This window comes from Mesoplodon mirus (assembly GCF_964341445.2).
Source record: "Mesoplodon mirus genome assembly, chromosome: 14".
NCBI lineage: Eukaryota > Metazoa > Chordata > Mammalia > Artiodactyla > Ziphiidae > Mesoplodon > Mesoplodon mirus.
The window spans coordinates 70,409,345-70,427,964 of NC_138990.1; the positions used below are offsets into that span (position 1 = coordinate 70,409,345).

The following is an 18,620-nucleotide window of genomic DNA, read 5'->3' on the forward strand; positions in this document are numbered from 1 at the left end:
TCCCTTTAAACATTTGGCTGAATACAATGCTGCACATATAGATCACAAGACTTACCAAGATCCAGCAGACAAATCTATGATAGAGTTGTGAGCTGAATGGATATTCTGCAGGTCAGACTGTTCTGGAAGACCTGACCTAAAGTTCTGGCCAGTCAGAGTGGAGAGATCTCATAAACATCCCAAGCATAAAAGTGCGATTCCAGAAAAGGTACACCTTAAGAGTGGGACTACTATAACCCTAAAGTAAGGGATACTCTAGACCAAGAGTCAGCAAAACATGGCTCATGGGCCAAAGTTGTATTGGGAGAAAGTCATGTCCATTCATGGGATGTATTGTCTATGGCTACTTCTGCATTATAATGGCAAAGATGAGTAGTTAGATAGAACCTGTATGACCCACAAGCCTAAAATATTTACTACTTTGCCCTTAAAGAAAAAGTCAGCCAGCCACTGCTCTAGACCCACCCTAACTTTAAAATCAAGACTTAAAAAGATCAAGGTGATTTGCCAGCACATCAATTGCCTTCCAGAACAAAACTATCACCACATCCATGACAAGCAGTATAAAATAAAAAATTACTGGACATGAAAAGAAGAAAATTTGAGCATAAATAAGAAAAAACAGCCTATATAAACAAAAAGAAATAGTGTAAATGTTGGATTAATGAATATTAAAATGGAAATTTAAACAGCTTTTAAAAATTCCTAAGTATGTACAGTAAAAGATAAACATAATGAGTGAACAGAGAGTCTTGGTAGAAAAACATGGGCTAGAAAAAGAACCAAATGGAAATGCTGTAACTGAAAATTACATTAACCTAAAGAAAATTTCACCAGATGAGCTTAAAAGTAGATTGGACAATGGAGAAGAAAAGATCAATAAACTTAAAGAGCAACAGAAAGAAAATATCCAAACTGAAGCACAGCATGAAGAACAAAAAGCTGGGGGGAAAAAATGAACAGTCTCAATGACCTATGAGATAATCAAGCAGTTAAAGCATACATAACTGGAGTCCCCCCAAAGACAATAATGACTGAAACAGGAAAAAAAAGTTTTAAGATATAACGGCCTAATATTTGAAAATAGTGATAGAAAATACGAGCCCACAGATCCAAGAAGCTCAATGAACCACAAGCAGGATAAACACAAAACCACAAAGAACTACACTGTAGAGGCCAAATTGCTGAAAACCAAAGACAGAGAAAAATCTTAAAAACAGAGGGAAAAGGCAGGTAAACAATAAGAATGACCTGACCTCTCACTGGAAACAACGCAATCCAAAAGATAATAAAACATTCTTTAAAATGATGAAAAAAACTGCATTGCATGCAGCCAACCATCATAATCTGATTCCTTAATTTGCCAACCGGCCTACTCACTAAATTGAAAAACCCAAAATCAGTACTTACAGCAGCAGGCACATGCAGAATAGCCATACATTCCAGTCCCCCAACATATGTTGCCAGGTGAGGTCAAACAAGGCAAGCCTATGCCTTCTTGTTTCAGCTCACATACAGTAAACAAGTATTCTTTTAGTGGTCTATTTAGTGCTCTACTGTTTACATTTCTGTGCTTTCTGCTGGTATTCTGATATGGCCCCTAAGCACAATGCTGAAGTGCTGTCTAGTGTTCTTAACATCAAGAAGGCTATGATGTACCTTACAGAGGAAACACGTGTGTTAGATAAGGTTTATTCAGACATGAGTTATAGTTCTGTTAGCCATGAGTTCAATGTTAATTAGTCTACAATATATATCAAATAATGTGTTTCTTTAAATAGAAACACACTTAAAACAAAGTTATATACTGACAAATAACAAAAATGTTATGACTAAAGGTTCACAGGAACCCAACCCTGTATTTCCCCTAGGGACAATGATTCAGTATCTGCGAGTTCAGTATTTTCTGTGACTTTATAGGCCATAACCACCACAAATAACAAAATTGACTGTATTCATCAAAAAATCCTTCAAAAGTAAAGCTCAATTAAGATATTAACAGACAAACAAAAGATGAAAACAAAAGCTGAAAGAAATCATCACCAAGGGACCCGCACAATAAGAAATGTTAAATGAAGTTCTTCACAATGAAGGAAAAAGATGCCAAACAGAAACCCAAATCTTCATGAAGGAATGAAGAAGGGCAGAAATGGTAAATGTATGTGTAGATACAAAATATTCTCATTCCCTAAGTTCTTTAAAGAAATGGTAAATATATGAGTAGATACAAAGTATTCTCATACCTTAATTTCCTTCAAGAATAATTGACTTTTGAAGGAATACAAATTTGGAAAGAAGTAAAACTGTCACTGTTTGCAGATGACATACTATACATAGAGAATCCTAAAGATGCTACCAGAAAACTACTAGAGCTAATCAATGAATTTGGTAAAGTAGCAGGATACAAAATTAATGCACAGAAATCTCTGGCATTCCTATATACTAATGATGAAAAATCTGAAAGAGAAATTAAGGAAGCACTCCCATTTACCATTGCGACAAAAAGAATAAAATACCTAGGAATTAAAAAAAAACCTGACTTTTGAAGCTTAAATAATTACAATATATAATAATATATGCAGAAGTAAAATGTATGACAATAAAAGCACAAAGGCTGGAAGGAATATGCAGAAGTACCAAAAAAAAACAGAAGCAGATGGGACAAAGAGAAAAGAGACTTAAATGGGGACTTCCCTGGTGGTCCAGTGGTTAAGAATCCATCTTACAATGCAGGGGATGCTGGCTCAATCCCTGGTGGGGGAACTAAGATCCCACATGCTGTGGGGCAACTAAACCCACACGCCACAACTAGAGAGAAGCCCACGCACCGCAACGGAGGATCCCACATGCCACAACTGAGACCCAAAGCAGCCAATAAATAAACAGACTTAAGTGAATCATATTAATAATTACACTGGGGGCTTCCCTGGTGGCGCAGTGGTTGAGAATCCGCCTGCCGATGCAGGGAACACGGGTTCGTGCCCTGGTCCGGGAAGATCCCACATGCCACAGAGCGGCTGGGCCCGTGAGCCATGGCCGCTGAGCCTGCGCGTCCGGAGCCTGTGCTCCGCAGCGGGAGAGGCCACCACAGTGAGAGGCCCGCATACGGCAAAAAAAAAAAAAAATTACACTGAATGTAGAAAACGGCCCCAATTAAAAGGCAGAGGTTTTCAGGCTAGATAAAAACCCTACTATGTGCCACTTAATAGGACACACACTTTAAACATAATAACACAGGTAGATTAAAAGTAAAAGAACGGGGCTTCCCTGGTGGCGCAGTGGTTGAGCCTCCACCTGCCGATGCAGGGGACACGGGTTCGTTCCTCGGTCCGGGAAGATCCCACATGCCGCGGAGCGGCTGGGCCCGTGAGCCATGGCCGCTGAGCCTGCGCATCCGGAGCCTATGCTCCGCAACGGGAGAGGCCATAACAGAGAGGCCCGCGTACCGCAAAAAAAAAAAAAAAAAAAGTAAAAGAACGTAAAAGGATATATGATCCAAGCACTTATCCTACAAAATCTGGAATGGCTATACTAATGTCGAGCAAAGTAGATTCAAACACAAGTATTATCTTGAGATTACCAGAGGTAAAGAGGGGCATTTGATAATGAAAAAGGAGTAATCAGACATAACAGTAAATAGATATAACAACACTAAAGGTATATGGGAAAGGTGTAATGGAAGTACATGAAGCAAAACTAAAGAGAGACAAGGACAAATCTACAAATATTATTTAAAAATTTTAACATTCAACTCTCAGTTAATTGATAGACTGGACACACATGCACATACACACACACTCAATAAACAAGGATATAGATGATTTAGACAACACTTCAATGAACTGACTTTTATAGAGCACCACAACCAACAACAAAATACACATTCTTCTCAAGTACACATGGAACATACACCAAGATAAACCATTTCCTGGTCTATAAAGCAAATCTCAATAAATTTAAAAGGATTGAAATCATGCAGCGTATGTTCTTTGACCACATGAATTAAATTGAAATCAATAAAATAGAAGAATTCTGGAAAATGCCCTAATGTTTGGAAATTAAACACACAATTCTAAATAACTCATGGATCAAAGAATATATCACAAGAAAAATTAAAGAATAATTTAAATCAAATAATAATGGAAATCTGCAGGATACAGCTAAAGCAATGCTTAGAGAGAAATTTATAGCTCTAAATGCTTTTAGAAAAAAAGAGTTAAATTCAAAGTTTAAAGCTTCCACCTAAGGAAACCAGAAAAAGAGCAAGTTAAACCCAAATAAGTAACAGAAAATAAATAACAGCAGAAATCAATGATATAGGAAACATGCAAACTACAGGGAAAAATCAATGAAACCAAAAGTTGGTTCCTTGAAAAGATCAATAGAATTGATAATCCCTAAAATGATCAAGAAAAAGAGAAAAATAAGTATTGGAAATAAAAGAGGGACTATCGGGCTTCCCTGGTGGCGCAGTGGTTGAGAGTCCGCCTGCCGATGCAGGGGACACGGGTTCGTGCCCCGGTCCGGGAATATCCCACATGCCGCAGAGAGGCTAGGCCCGTGAGCCATGGCCGCTGGGCCTGCGCGTCCAGAGCCTGTGCTCCGCAACGGGAAAGGCCACAACAGTGAGAGGCCCGCGTACTGCAAAAAAAAAAAAGGGACTATCACTATAAATCCTAAAAAATAAAAGAATATTATGAACAAGTTTATGCCAATAAATTACACACTTAGGTGAGCAGACAAATTCCTTGATGTCCACTCATCAAGATGAAATAGTCAAGTTCCTTGAAAGGCATACATTTCCAAAACTGACACAAGCAGAAGTAGAAAATCTGAATAGCCTTATATCACTTAAAAAAAGTATACCCATAATTTAAAACCATCTGACAAAGAGAACTCCAAGGCCAGATGGCTTCATTAGTAAATCTGTAAACATCGAAGGATGCTTATGAAACTCCTTCAGCAAATTAAGGAAGAGCAAGCACTTCTCAAAATGTTTCACAGACTTATGCACTAATACCCAAACCAGACAAGGCTATTACAAGAAAATAAAAATACAGAAAAATATTCCTTACACAGGCATGCAAAATTCTTTAACAAAATATTAGCAAACTGAATCCAGAACTTGGTAGAATAATAAAACTCTCAAAAACTTAATAATGATGGTGATTAGTTGAGACTGAAAAGTTATAAAGGTTATTTGTGAAAGAGATTTATATGCTAGGTTTAAACCCCCTTAGAACAAAGATGAACAGAATTTTAAACAAGTAAATTCCCTTCTTTTCTGAGACCAAAGACTCCAGTAGATTAAAAAAATTTTTTTAATGCTTTAGGTCAGCTTCACCTAGGGCTGTCAGAACACCGAGATAAATAAATTTAACAACAGGACCTTCCAATTAGTCAAATTTACAAGTCAGTCCATAAAGTTGGGGAGAAAAAAACAAGCGATTTTTTTTTCTCTTTTCACAAAGGCGGCTCATGGAACATAAATATATAATTGCCCCTATAGTACAACCACAAGAGTCCTCTGGTTTTAAGACAGCAGAAAATACTTTACGGGTGGGGGCTTGTATTCTTTCCTAATCTCCTACATGTACCTCTCATAACTACAATCTCTACTCATCTTTTTGTCCCCGTACTCCGCCCTAAACCTGGTTAAAAAAAAAAGTGTGCTAATTTTTTCTTAATATTGAACTTCCAAGGGACCACCAATATAACCAGACTATTGCCAAATCTGTTTGAACAACAAAACTTTATAAGCCTTCTTCATCTATGGTAATAAGAACAAGTCATTAAAGAAATAATGTTGTTTTTTTTTAAACTAGAGGGCCATCTAAGCAAGGGACTCAGGGACTGCTAAAAAGATAATCCAATATCTAGCAGCTTACAGCTCCTACTATAAGAGTAGGAGTAGTACCTATTGTTTGGCATTATCTATCAACATTTTCAATGCACACACCCTTTGGATCAATAATTCCACTTACGTGAATTTATCCTACAACGCATATATCCTACAACACATATATATACTTCTATGCATGTATTTGCAAAGAGGTATATTTAAAGGTGTTCACAGCAATGTTATTTACGACAGAAAAAGCTGAAAGACAACCTAATTAACCATCAATAAGAGACTGATTAAATAAAATAGGGTACATCCATATACCTTGTATATGTAAATAAATTAATGCTTTAATTCAAAAGAGTTGTGATTTTTTTTTTTCTTTTTGGCCACACCACGATGCAGAACTTCCCTGACCATGGAATGGAACCCATGCCCCCTGCAGTGGAAGCATACAGTCTTAACCACCGGACCGCCAGGGAAGTCCCAAGACTTGGGATTTTTATTTGAGAGAAAATATTGCAGTAATTCTAGAACGATACAGAATATAGCTCAGGATTCATCTATAATATTATATTCATTCAACAAATATCTGACTGCCTATGCCACATCTTAGGCACTGTGCTCAGCAATGCAAATATAATGTCATACAGTCCTTTTCCTCAAGGAAAAAAAGGTAATACAGCCCCTTTCCTCAAGGAGCATATAGTCTGGTGAACAGAAATGAGTAAACATACCATTCCCATATATACAGTATGATACATATGATGAGGTAAGAATAGAATGTTACGGGAACACATGAGTAAAGCAACTTAAAAATTAAGAATCGCCATTCCAAGAAACAAAAAACCATCAATTTAGATGTGAAATTATCAATTCCCCTTTAGAGTTGAAATGAATGATGAGGCCATTGGTCTGAGAACACCTTAGCATAAGTAGAGCTGGGTCCTACCATTTTGCATGCCTATGTCCTACATTAGCTGGCCACAAAGGTCACACTCACCCATTTAAACACGGCTGATGAATTATGGTTCTGCCCTTACAGTTCCCATCCCTGGTGCTACCACCCCCAGAGGGACCTTCTAGGGTCTATATTTAGAAATAGGAACAAAAAGTCTCAAAGAATGTACTGTAAGAATAGTTTATCTGCCAACATTTACTTCTACTTAGAGGTCCCAGGGAAAAATCAAGAACTATTATCCATTTGGTTGGTACTTTTACCCTGGGCTAGCAAAGTACCTTTAAAATGTGTCATTTAAATTGGAGCCTTGCAACAGCAGTGGTTCAAATAAACTGCTTTTAGGTATATTATGAAATAACTACACATAAAACAGAGTCAATTACTGAACAATAGAAAATATGTTCCTTTTTGGAAACGTTTCATATAACATAGCAAATCTTCCAAGTTTACAGAAATACAGTGCTCAAATAGCATGTTTCTAAATACTATTCCACATAATTAGACATGTATCAAAGGTTCAATATATATTCATCACTTCGTTTTAAAAAGGATTTGAGGAAGCTCATGAGTTACTAAAAAGAACTATAAATTTGACACTGAGCTTCCTAGGAACCAATGTGAAATGTAATTCACTTTATCCTTAAGGAGCACACCACTTGTTCCCAACTGTTATTCCTAGTCAGAAAATTAGAAATGGTTAACAAGAGAATTATTCAGAATCTCTAAATTCATCAGTTCCATTCCTTGTTATCATTTTCTAGATAATAATAGGAGAGAGGATGGGGAATGGATTATGGCATGACATCCCTTTCTTTAGAGGCAACTACTTCCTGGGAGTGTCACATCACTGTTTACTTGAACTTTATGTTAAGGACTGATACTTAAGATTTAAACTATATATCACTCAAAATCTTTTAACGTTTCTAATATGTGCTCCTATGCTGATATAATCATATAATAAATGACTTTGTAAAAGACTAATAATTTTTAATCCTTAAGCCATAACCTATACTTATGAACAATATTGAATCCTATACAAGCTTCCATTGCAACAACTTTAGACAATCTCTGAAATTGATTTAATAAGCATCAACATTCTTTTCTTTGTATTTATATCCATGGCCTCCAAGTCCTATCAACTTTGCTTTCATAAAACGTCTTATTAACCTAACTATAAAAACAGAGATTCAGAGCCAAAAAAATCATGCTTCCTAGAGTTTCTTATATTCCTCCCTGTATTCCATTTTCACTGAATGAACTAGTAAGGAACTAGTTCAGGTTCTACTCACCTCTCTCAGAGCTACTGTGAAATATTTCTAAATAGTTCCCCTATTTTTCTTTCCAACCTATCTTGAATATTGTCACCAACTCACTTTTCTAACACTGCTTTCATGATGCCATGCCTCAGTTCAATAATTTTCAGTGGCTTCCCAATGTCTAAAGCAGTAATTCAGAAGGATGAAAAATAATGAAATAACTTTATATCTTGGAAACCACAAAAACATTTTTTGCTTCATTATTTAAATTGCCAAAAGCAAAGGCAACTGTGAATGGCAGAGCATGGATAAAAGCAGGATAAAACCCTAATTCCTTAATTTGGCATTCAACACCCTTCAGAATCCAGATCTACCACACATTTTCAATCTTAATTAACACTGGCTTAGAACATGTCCAGACACCAGCTCAATGCTATCCTTAATGAATGTTTGCATATCCTCAAAGCCTAGGTTAACCAACCACCTTTTTAACCTGAAGCCAATGTTTCTCCATGAAAAATGGTCAGCAGGGGAGAGGCTTCAGTCTCACTTCAGTTACTTCATTGCAATGGGGATGCTCCAAGCACAACAGCAAACAGCAAAATTACAACTTACCAAGTAAGGGAAATCAGGGTTAACTCAAAAAATAGGGTAAACAACAATGTTACACACACAACTGTCAGGGATCTACCATATTCACTAACATAAACCCTCTTCCAGTCAGACTGCTCTATGTTTCTAACCATGTCCTGCACATTTCTCAGCTCTTTGTCTTTACTCACATCAGTCCTTTTAGTTTCTCTAAATCTTCAAAACTACATTTCTGCTCCAAAATCCCAATATAAATATTTAAGGAGCACATTTCTAAAATAAACAATATTTTAAAAAGCAAAATTTTTTACCATGGCCTGTTAGAGACCTCAAATGATCTAAGTGTAGTCCACCTCCCCACGCTCACCTTATACCACTCTCCCCCTAGTTTTTCTCACTAGTCTTCTTACTAGGTTCTCAAACATACAAATCTTATTACTGCCTCAGGGCTTTTGCCTCCTAGGAGCTTCTTAGAAATTTTTTATACCTGCAGCTTAAATCTCACCTCCTCAGAAAGGCCTCTCTCAGTGCCACCCTACCTAAAAAGGCTCCCACACATCTCAGTCATTTTCCACACCATCATTCTGCTTATTTTCCTCATAACACTTAACACTACTCTGACTTGCTTAATTATGTGCATATTATCTGTACTCCCCCCCACGGGGAACACGTGTCTTGCTTATTGCTATATCCTCATAGCCTAGAATAGTGCCTCTTTGTAGGTAATCAATAATCAGTTGAATGAATGAACTCGTTAAGAAACCCAGACTCAGTGAAATGCCTTAACTATCTGTGCCCATAAATCATAATGTTCCTGTACTTACTAAAGGAACTAAACTTTCCAAATAGGCAACATCAATACAGAATTAGGGAACTATGTAAAGATAGAGTCGCTGAGTAGGCAATATTCTTTCTCCTTTGTCTTCCAAACTTAGTATTCCAAAAGTCAAAATTCCAAGAGAATGCTGTCACCTCCTGAATCTCCAAGGTTCAAACAACAGAACTCTTTTCTTTGTTTCCACGAAGGAATACAAGATGACAAATTAGTATGCCTTTCTTAATCATTAAATTTATCATTTGCAAATTTCTTATTATTTAATATTTTTCTACCTCACCTTAGTTTCTCTAAAATGTGTTTTTACCCAGAAAAGGGAAAATTTGAGTTACTCCTCAGATTCTAATATCTTTAGTGTAGTGAATAATGTGTTGAGTAATGTTTTGGGGTATGTCAATATCAAAATGCTATTCAGAAACATCACTATTGGCTTATTTTCCCCACTGTGGAGCAGGAGTGAATTGAAGAAAAAAAAATTCTTCCGTGATCTCCCACTGAGTTCCTTTTTCTAGAAAAAGAACCATTTCTAAAATCCTACAAGGCTATGACAATTTCTCAGCAGGCTGTTAACTACCTGATTCTTGATTCTTGCCCTTTTATACATAAAAATCTTACTACTAGTGGGACACTTTGTCCCAAAAGTAACAAGCTATTTGTTAATAAGCTAATTAACGTTGTCTAATAAGATGAATTCTCAATCTCTAACGAACTTAATTTTTTCTCTTCCAAAATAAAGTTTCCCAAGATGAAAAGGGTAATAAAACAATGTCCCTAATAATAATAACACCACACAACCAGATGCTCGTGAATGAAAAGATTTGAAAACTATTTACAGACTATGCAGATTTGTCTCTGCAGACCTAAAACATTACTTCTACGAAGTAGTATTTCTAACCAATAAACGAAAACGTCTGTCTCAAAACATTTCATGAAGTCTCATGGTAAATCTGCCACAAATTCAATTGGCCTATTCCCGATAGGGAATCCACAGGTTTCCCCTTCTTTAGGAATGTCAACCATTTTGCCTTTTCCTTTTTTCTCTACGATTCAATCACGATGCCTTAAGAGGCTAAACCTGTCCACCCTAACAGCAATTCCCCTGACCCTGCGGCAGAGCACCTGGCAGCACTGCGTCCCCTCGGAACACGACGCCCAGGTCCTACTTCCCTGGCTCGGTTAACCCGGGAGGCGGGGGGAGACGCCACATCACAACCCGGTAAGCTGGGCGGCGGCAGGTCTTCGCCAGAACTCCTCTCCCCAGTTCTCCACGCGCCACACCACTGGAGGCGCTCTCCCTTCACTGCAGTCGGGTCAAAGTGGACGTTCTCCACTGGACCAGCGGGGGGGTGGGGGTGAAGCGCATGGGGCCACCCAAGCCGAGGGAGGGTTGAAGAGGGGGGCCAGAGGTGAATGCAGGCACAGGCCAACAGCAAAACTGCGTCTTTTCCCCAGGAGCAACCCAGACGGGCAGACAAAAGATTAGGCCGCCAAGGCCTTCCATCCTCACCCCGGAACCGAGCCAGCCCGATGAATCCTTACCCCTAGTTCCTCGATACACACCCAGCTCCTGCAAGGGGTGGGTTCCTAACTTCCCGGACGCGGTGTAATGGAGACCTGAGAGAAGAACCTGGGAGCGGGCGGGGTGCACGTGTTCCCCGACACCCAGACGGACAATAAAGAACAAGCCCGGGCTTCCTCGGCCGCCCCACCCTGCTCCCCGCAGCTCCCACCAGCGGGGGCGCCTTCGCCCCGAGGTCCGCAGACAAAGCCCCCTCCGGGCGGAGAGGAAGGCTGGGCGCAGGCTTTGGGGGCTGCGCACAAAAGAGGGAGGGGCGCGAGGGGCGGCGCGAGGCGAAGGGCGCGGCACTCACCCACTGAGCCGGAGGAGCCCCTGCGTTTGGGCGCGGCCGGCGTGGAGGGGGGCGCGGCGGGGGCAGGGGCGGCCGGGGTCCACGCGGGCTCCACCTGAGGGCTCACGTCGGCCGGGGGAGGAGGGGGAGGCCGGGCTGGAGGCTCATCGTCCTCAGAGAGCTGGGAGGGCGAGGTTGCGGTAATGGAGGGTAGGGAGGGCGCTGGCTCCGCCGACGACGCGGGGCTCGGGTCCCAAGACGGCTGCCGCTCCGGGGCGGCGAGGGGCGCTGCCGGCAGGGGCCCCCGGGGCGCCGGGGGCACGAAGTCATTGCCGAAGTCCAGCAGGGGCGCGCCAGCCGGGGTGGCGGCGGCGGCGGGCACCGGGGCCGCCGACAGCGCGGCGGCGGGCTTCCTCTCGAGCACCTCCAGCTCCTCCAGGTCCTCGTCCTCGTCCTCCTCTTCCTCCTCCTCTTCCTCTTCGTCCTCGGGCTCCTTCACGAACTGGTACTTGAACGCGGGCTGAGGCCGGGGCGGGCTGTCCGAGGACGAGGAGACCAGAGGCGACTGGTCCATGTCTTCCATTGCTGGCGGGGGAGAGATGATGCTGCAGCTGCTGCCTCCGCGGAAGACGCTTCTCCTCACAGCCGCGGGCAGTTGTGGGGGGTGGGGAGGACTGAGGGGCAGGGCCCAACGAGCCGAGGGACCTGCAGTGGCGACGGCTCCCGGAACAATGAGACTGCTCCTCCTGCCTCCGCGCCCGTGATGCGCCACCCGCCCCGTCCCCAGTTGCCGCCGCCGCCGCCGCCCAGACGAGCGAAGGAGAGAGGCCAGCCGACTCTCCGCCCAGTTTGGCGTGACTCACCCTCCTGCCAGGGAGAGGCAGGCACTAACGCGGGAGGAAGCGAGCCAATCGGCTAAGAGGTAGAGTTGACGGGCAACCAGCCGGCCCAACGGAAAAGGAAAAAGACGCAAGTGGGTGGGTGTTACTGCACTTCCTCTCTTTTACCGGCCAGGCTGGGTTCGATGGGCGGGGTTTGGAGCTGGGAACCCCACAGTCAGCCTAGAGTAGTTGAGGGTCGAACTGGGGGCTTGGCCTTGCCCACAGCTGGAGGTCAGTCTGTGTAATTAGAGGACTGGGAAAGCGAGCCGGCTGCCTGCCTGCCCTGAGGGGTCGGAGTCGCTCCTGGCGCTCCACCGGAAGGGCGTTATCTTGGGAACTGGGAGTGGAAACTTTCCTCCCAGGAAAGGAAAAAACCCAGAGCGCAGAAAGGTACCAAATAACGGGACCGTGGAGTAGCCTTAAGGATTGAAGTATACATTATATTTTAGATTTTGAAATAAAAGGTTGTCTTTTTTCAAACTTAAATTCCCAAACCACCTTATCACTACTACCATCACCATCTTAAAAGAAAAAATAATATTTTTGACAGTTTTAAGATCAGTCCTAGTCTAAACTGTGGATCCTGGATGACGTAGGCAAAACAGCTGGGCTGGACGATCTAGGGACTGGGGCAGACCATTTGAAAGTCTGCTCATCTCCTTCAACGAGGGTTTTGGGATCTGCCCGCTACTGGACTCTTACTTGGTAGAAGGATGAGTCACCCAAAGAGGGAGGGGAGAGAGGAGAGTGGAAAGAGAACGATGCTTTGGAGGGCAAATTTGATTCACATTATATTTCAGTCACTTTAGGCTTGTGAGTCAACATTTCGGATGATTCAGGCTTTCTGGGAGTCAGGAAGCCAAATACATACTCATTTCTTTGGTATGCCAGAATGGGCATAATCCCCATTCCACTTTTTCCAGAACTGGAGGGTTTAAAGAAAGTGGTTGCAGAACATTTAAGTATCAGCATCCAGAGGTTTAGAGATCCCTTTTATCTTTCTGATATACCTTCCAAAAATATTCCCTTCCTGCCTAATCTGGAGGCCCTGGAGAGAGGAGGTTAGCTTGCTTTCAAGTTGCTCACAGTCTAGGCCTGCACTGTTCAATACCTTAGTCATTGGCTACTCCTGGCTACTGAGCACTTGAAATGTGAGTCATCTGAAATGAGGTGTGCTGTAAGTTTGAAATGCACACTAGATTTTGAGAGTTAGTACAAAAAAATTTAAATATCTCAATTTTTATATTGGTTACATGTTGGATCGATAATATTTTGGCTATATTGGGATAAGTGTAATATATTATTAATTTCATTTGTTTCTTACTTTTTAATGCATCATCTACAAATTTTTAAATATATATGGCTTATATTTTATTTCTATTGAACAGTGCTAGTCTGAATTGACGATTAAGAAATGTTGATTGGGACTTCCCTGGTGGCGCAGTGGTTAAGAATCCACCTGCCAATGCAGGGGACACGGGTTCGAGCCCTGGTCCAGGAAGATCCCTCATGAGCAACTAAGCCCGTGCGCCACAACTATTGAGCCTGCACTCTAGAGCCCGCGAGTCACAACTACTGAGCCCGCATGCCACAACTACTGAAGCCCGCACACCTAGAGCCCATGCACCACAATAAGAGAAGCCACCGCAATGAGAAGCCCACGCACCGCAACAGAGTATCCCCCACTCGCCGCAACTAGAGAAAGCCCATGTGCAGCAACGAAAGCCCAATGCAGCCATAAATAAATAAATAAATAAATTTATTTTTAAAAAAGGAAATGTTGATTGCCATGGGGAATCACGGGTTATTTAAGCAAATTCTTAGCTCCAACTAATTAATATTACCCTAGGCTCAATTTGGGTATTAAAAAGGAAAAGCAGGGGTTGGGGGGAGGGATGAGGGACACATAGGTGGAACACAGATTTTTAGGGCAGTGAAACTATTTTGTATGACACTGTGATGATTGATACATGACATTTTACATTTGGCAAAACTCAGAACTGTACAACACAAAGAGTGAACCGTAATGTAAACTGTGGACTTTAGTAATATATCAGTATTGGTTCATCACACCAATGCAAGATGTTAGTTATAGGGGAAACCGATTGGGAGGTGGGCATGGGAGTGTATAAGAACTCTCTTTAATGTTCAATTCTTCTGTAAATGTAAAACTAATAAATAAACTTTATTATTTTTTTTAAAGGAAAGGTAGAACAAGATTGCCTGGCAATGTTACCTGATCAGGTTAATTATCAACAATACATTCAAGACCTGACTTATCAGGGCTTCCCTGGTGGTGCAGTGGTTAAGAATCCACCTGCCAATGCAGTGGACACGGGTTCCAGCCCTGGTCCAGGAAGATCCCACATGCCGCGGAGCAACTAAGCCCGTGCACCACAGCTACTGAGCCTGCGCTCTAGAGCCCGCGAGCCACAACTACTGAAGCCCATGTGCCACAACTACTGAAGCCTGCGCGCCTAGAGCCTGTGCTCCACAACAAGAGAAGCCACCGCAATAAGAAGCCCTCGCACCGCAAGGAAGAGTAGCCCCCGCAGGCCGCAACTAGAGAAAGCCCGCACACAGCAACGGAAGACCCAACTCAGCCAAAAAATTAATTAATTAATTAATTAATTAAATCTATTAAAAACAAAAAAGACCTGACTTATCAGTCCCACAGAGATGAACTGGCTTTATTTTTAGAAAATTGTTGTGAGTTGCTTTGAGTTTGTTTATTTGTTTTTAGAAGGGTTGGGAAGAGTAGGAAGAGAGAAGTGTTAGTGTAGAATTTGGGGGCAGGAGGATTAATGCCAAAGTAAAAATTTTTAACAAAACAGATTCCTCAATAATAACTAAAACAGTTGTGTTTCAAGTATTTGTCAAAAATTATCAAAAACATACATGATTTTTCAACTAAGTCCATACATATACAAAAATATACTAGCAAAATTCTATGGTATGAACTTTTCTATTAAATCACAGTTTAGCCATCAGCAGTTCAGTCTTCCCCATACTGTTTTTCCTACTGTGATTGTTCTGAAACTCCTTAATGGAAAGTTTCACAGGGTTTCAACATATTAATTGTAAGTTGCTTATATGATATTTCTGCATTCGTATATCTATCTGCTATTACTAAAATAGTCACAAAGGAATATCTTTAATTTATTAAAATTGTCATAAAAGAATGATTACAGAAAAGTAGATTTATAATTTTAATAGTAAATAGCATTAAATATTGAGGCAATAATATAAGCACTCTCCTCTGACACAGGAGAAAAATAAGAATTTTATATTGTTATCTCAGTGGCTTCTAAAAAATTAAGTATTTGATGGATGAATAAGAATAAAGAGCTTATCCAGTGTTCATAGAATGGTCAACAAAGCATAAGGAAAGGAGAATGTTGCTGCTATACCAGCATTAAAAGTAGTGTTAGTGACACATTAGGGTAACTAGATGTAAATACCACTCTCACTAACAAGAACATTCTGGTAGGTATCTGAAATGGTTAAAGAAAGAGTATAAATTCTAGGTCATAATAATAGAAAATAATTATTCAATGAATTATCTTTGAAATTATCTTACCAGATGTAGAAGTTTAAAGTTTCCAGTTACAATGGGTTAATAACTGTTCTCCCTTAGAACATTATAAAATATCCATTCAGGCTGGTGGAATCTCAGAGTTGGAAGAACTCTGGGAAATCAGCTTGACCAATCTCCCTCCCATTACAAGAATTCCCTACAGAAGGTTTTTTAAACTTGGCCATTTGTGGTAGATTAAAAATGGCTACAAACTCTGCAATGACACCCATCAAGAGGTTGGGTCAATTTCCCCATCTCTGGATCTGGCCTTGTGACTTTTTTGTCCAATAGAATATGCTGGAAATGTTCCAAGCTTAACCAGCAGAAGTATTACAGCTTCCACGCTCTCTCTCTTGGCATGCTGAGGCCCCAGATGACAGACATGGAGAGAAAGACCTAGCCGTCCCAGCCACAGAGCTGATGTCCCAGAAATATGAGACGATCTCAGAATGAATGTTCAGCCAACCCACAGAATCATGATAAATAATGAATCACTATTTTAAACTACTACCTTTGGGGATGGTCCATTACGCACCAAAGGCTAACTGAAACATCAGCCATTTTGTGCTTCCATTATGTGCTTAATTCATTCATACATTATATATATATATATATATATATATATATATATATATATATATATATATATACACAAACACACACACACACATTGGGTACTTACTCTGCACCAAGCACTGTTCAAGACTCTGAACAACGGCACTGAACAAATCAGACACAAACGTGCATGAACACTTTCAGTAAAGGGAGACTCACTACTTAGGGAAATAGCCCATTCCATTTCTGTAGTAGTATATTGTAGAGTGTCGAATTGACACCTAATCTGGTATACGTACATAGAACAGGTTAATTGTCCTTGCATCATGTATGCCCCCTGAGAGAGTTAAAAGCGTGGGATGGGTGTACTCTTGTCTACATACTGTAGGATGTAGACTGGAGAGTAGATTCAGCAACCATGGGAGAAAGATGAAAGGTAGATTCCTGACAAATCTGTTTCAAGAAGCTGTGCATCACAGCTTTTTTGCCTACAGAGAAAGACTTGCTTGTGTTCAAAGAGCACCAATGATCTACGTTCAACCTTTGTATTCAAAAAAGACTGAAACATCATTTTGGCACCTTAAGGGAAAAATTAACAGCTTGCTATGTCATTGTCCCTATCATTTCACTGGAATTTTAGATTTCATGAAATGTACCTTTTTGTGAAATGCAGTTTATGGTTCTGGCTAACATCTTGACATACACTAAGTTCATCTGTAATAAGAATAGACATATAAATAGTATAAGATCAACATCTTTGGCTATGCTAGTTATACACTGACAATTAGAATTGGACCTAAAATTAAAATTTCAAGTTTCAAAGAGAAATCATATAATATGCAAGTGAAAGTCATAAGGCCCAAAAAGGTCCTCTGTGTTAATACTGCATTTCCTTCCTAGTTTAATATGCATCATTTCTCTGGTGATATTTATTTTGATCTAGCAAAAAAACTATTTTTGATCAGTTGTTCTAAGCATCACAAATCCAAGCAAAGAAATTCCTAAACCATCTTAGAGAAATAAAAGAAAATCTGTCCTCGTGAGAAAAAAAGAACTACAAAGAAGAGTTTACAAAATTATCTGGGTTATAAATAACTCATTCTAGTAGGTATCCCACTCTTCCTAATACCTAAACATTGAGGTATAAATTTTGTTATTTTATTGTGAATGGAAATAGAAACCAGGTGGTCACTATCTTTAAAAATAAACATTATTCATTTCTTCAACTAAAATCTATTGAGCATCTAACATATTTCCTAACATCAAGGAACATATAGTCTAGTTTACATAAGAATATATAGGTATATATACATATGTGTGTATACACATTCATATATGTGTGTATGTATGTATGTATGTATATACATATGTGTATGAATATATATTATATGTATCAATATATAATAGAGAGAGGGAGACAGACCGACAGACTGGTTTAAGTGAAACACAACTATTGCTTATAGTTCAGGCAGAAGTTGATAAGAGCCTAAACTAATAGCATAGGAAATAGGAGAAGATAAATTTGAAAAACATTTAAGTTGAATTCATAGAATTTGGTGACTAATAGGATGGAGAGGCTGAAGAAAGAAAAGCTGATTCTAAGGTTTAAGTTTAGGTGACAAGGTAAATTGGTACTGCCATTATTAAAGAAGTCAGGAGAGGAGCACAGAAAGGGTGAGTAATGCTGGCGAGAATATAATGACCTAACTTTTTAGATACACCAAACTTGAGTTGCCTGAAGAACATTGTAGTAGAAACAATCAGGAGACAGATGGAAAACTAGGACTGGAGCTTAGATCTAGTCTGGAGAGCAGGTAGTTAAACCTGTTGGTTAGGTTTCATGGGTAAATATTTGAGGAAAAATGGTGGGGTAAAGGAGAGGATGGCCAAGCAGATTGGTGGATACTGTCTACTGCCCATGGGAGAAAAAGGCCTAGAATAGAGCCCTGGGAAAGATCAACATGAAGTATCTCTGGACATATTTGAACAATGTTAGTTCCACTGATCCTTTTCTTTTCCTACACAATACAAATCAAAACAAAACAAAAGGGCTTCCCTGGTGGTGCAGTGGTTGAGAGTCCGCCTGCCGATGCAGGGGAAACGGGTTCGTGCCCCCATCCGAGAAGATCCCACATGCCGGAAGATCCCACATGCCACGGAGCGGCTAGGCCCGTGAGCCATGGCCACTGAGTCTGTGGGTCCGGAGCCTGTGCTCCGCAATGGGAGAGGCCACAACAGTGAGAGGCCCGCGTACCACACACAAACAAAACAA

At 40.6% G+C, this 18,620-nt stretch overlaps 1 protein-coding gene across 3 annotated transcripts in view; it reads right to left on the reverse strand.

Annotated features, from left to right (window-relative positions):
- The window catches only part of RTN4 (reticulon 4), a 67,032-nt gene extending 54,903 nt beyond the window's left edge, over positions 1–12,129 (reverse strand). Inside the window, exon 1 of one of the 3 annotated variants that reach the window (XM_082641850.1) lies at positions 11,357–12,129. In XM_082641850.1, coding sequence (XP_082497976.1) covers positions 11,357–11,918 — 562 coding nt within the window. In that variant the 5' untranslated portion in view covers positions 11,919–12,129. The remainder of the gene's footprint in view (positions 1–11,356) is intronic. The other 2 variants (XM_082641851.1, XM_082641852.1) reach the window with 2 other exon arrangements.
- Between the last annotated feature and the right edge of the window lie 6,491 nt (positions 12,130–18,620).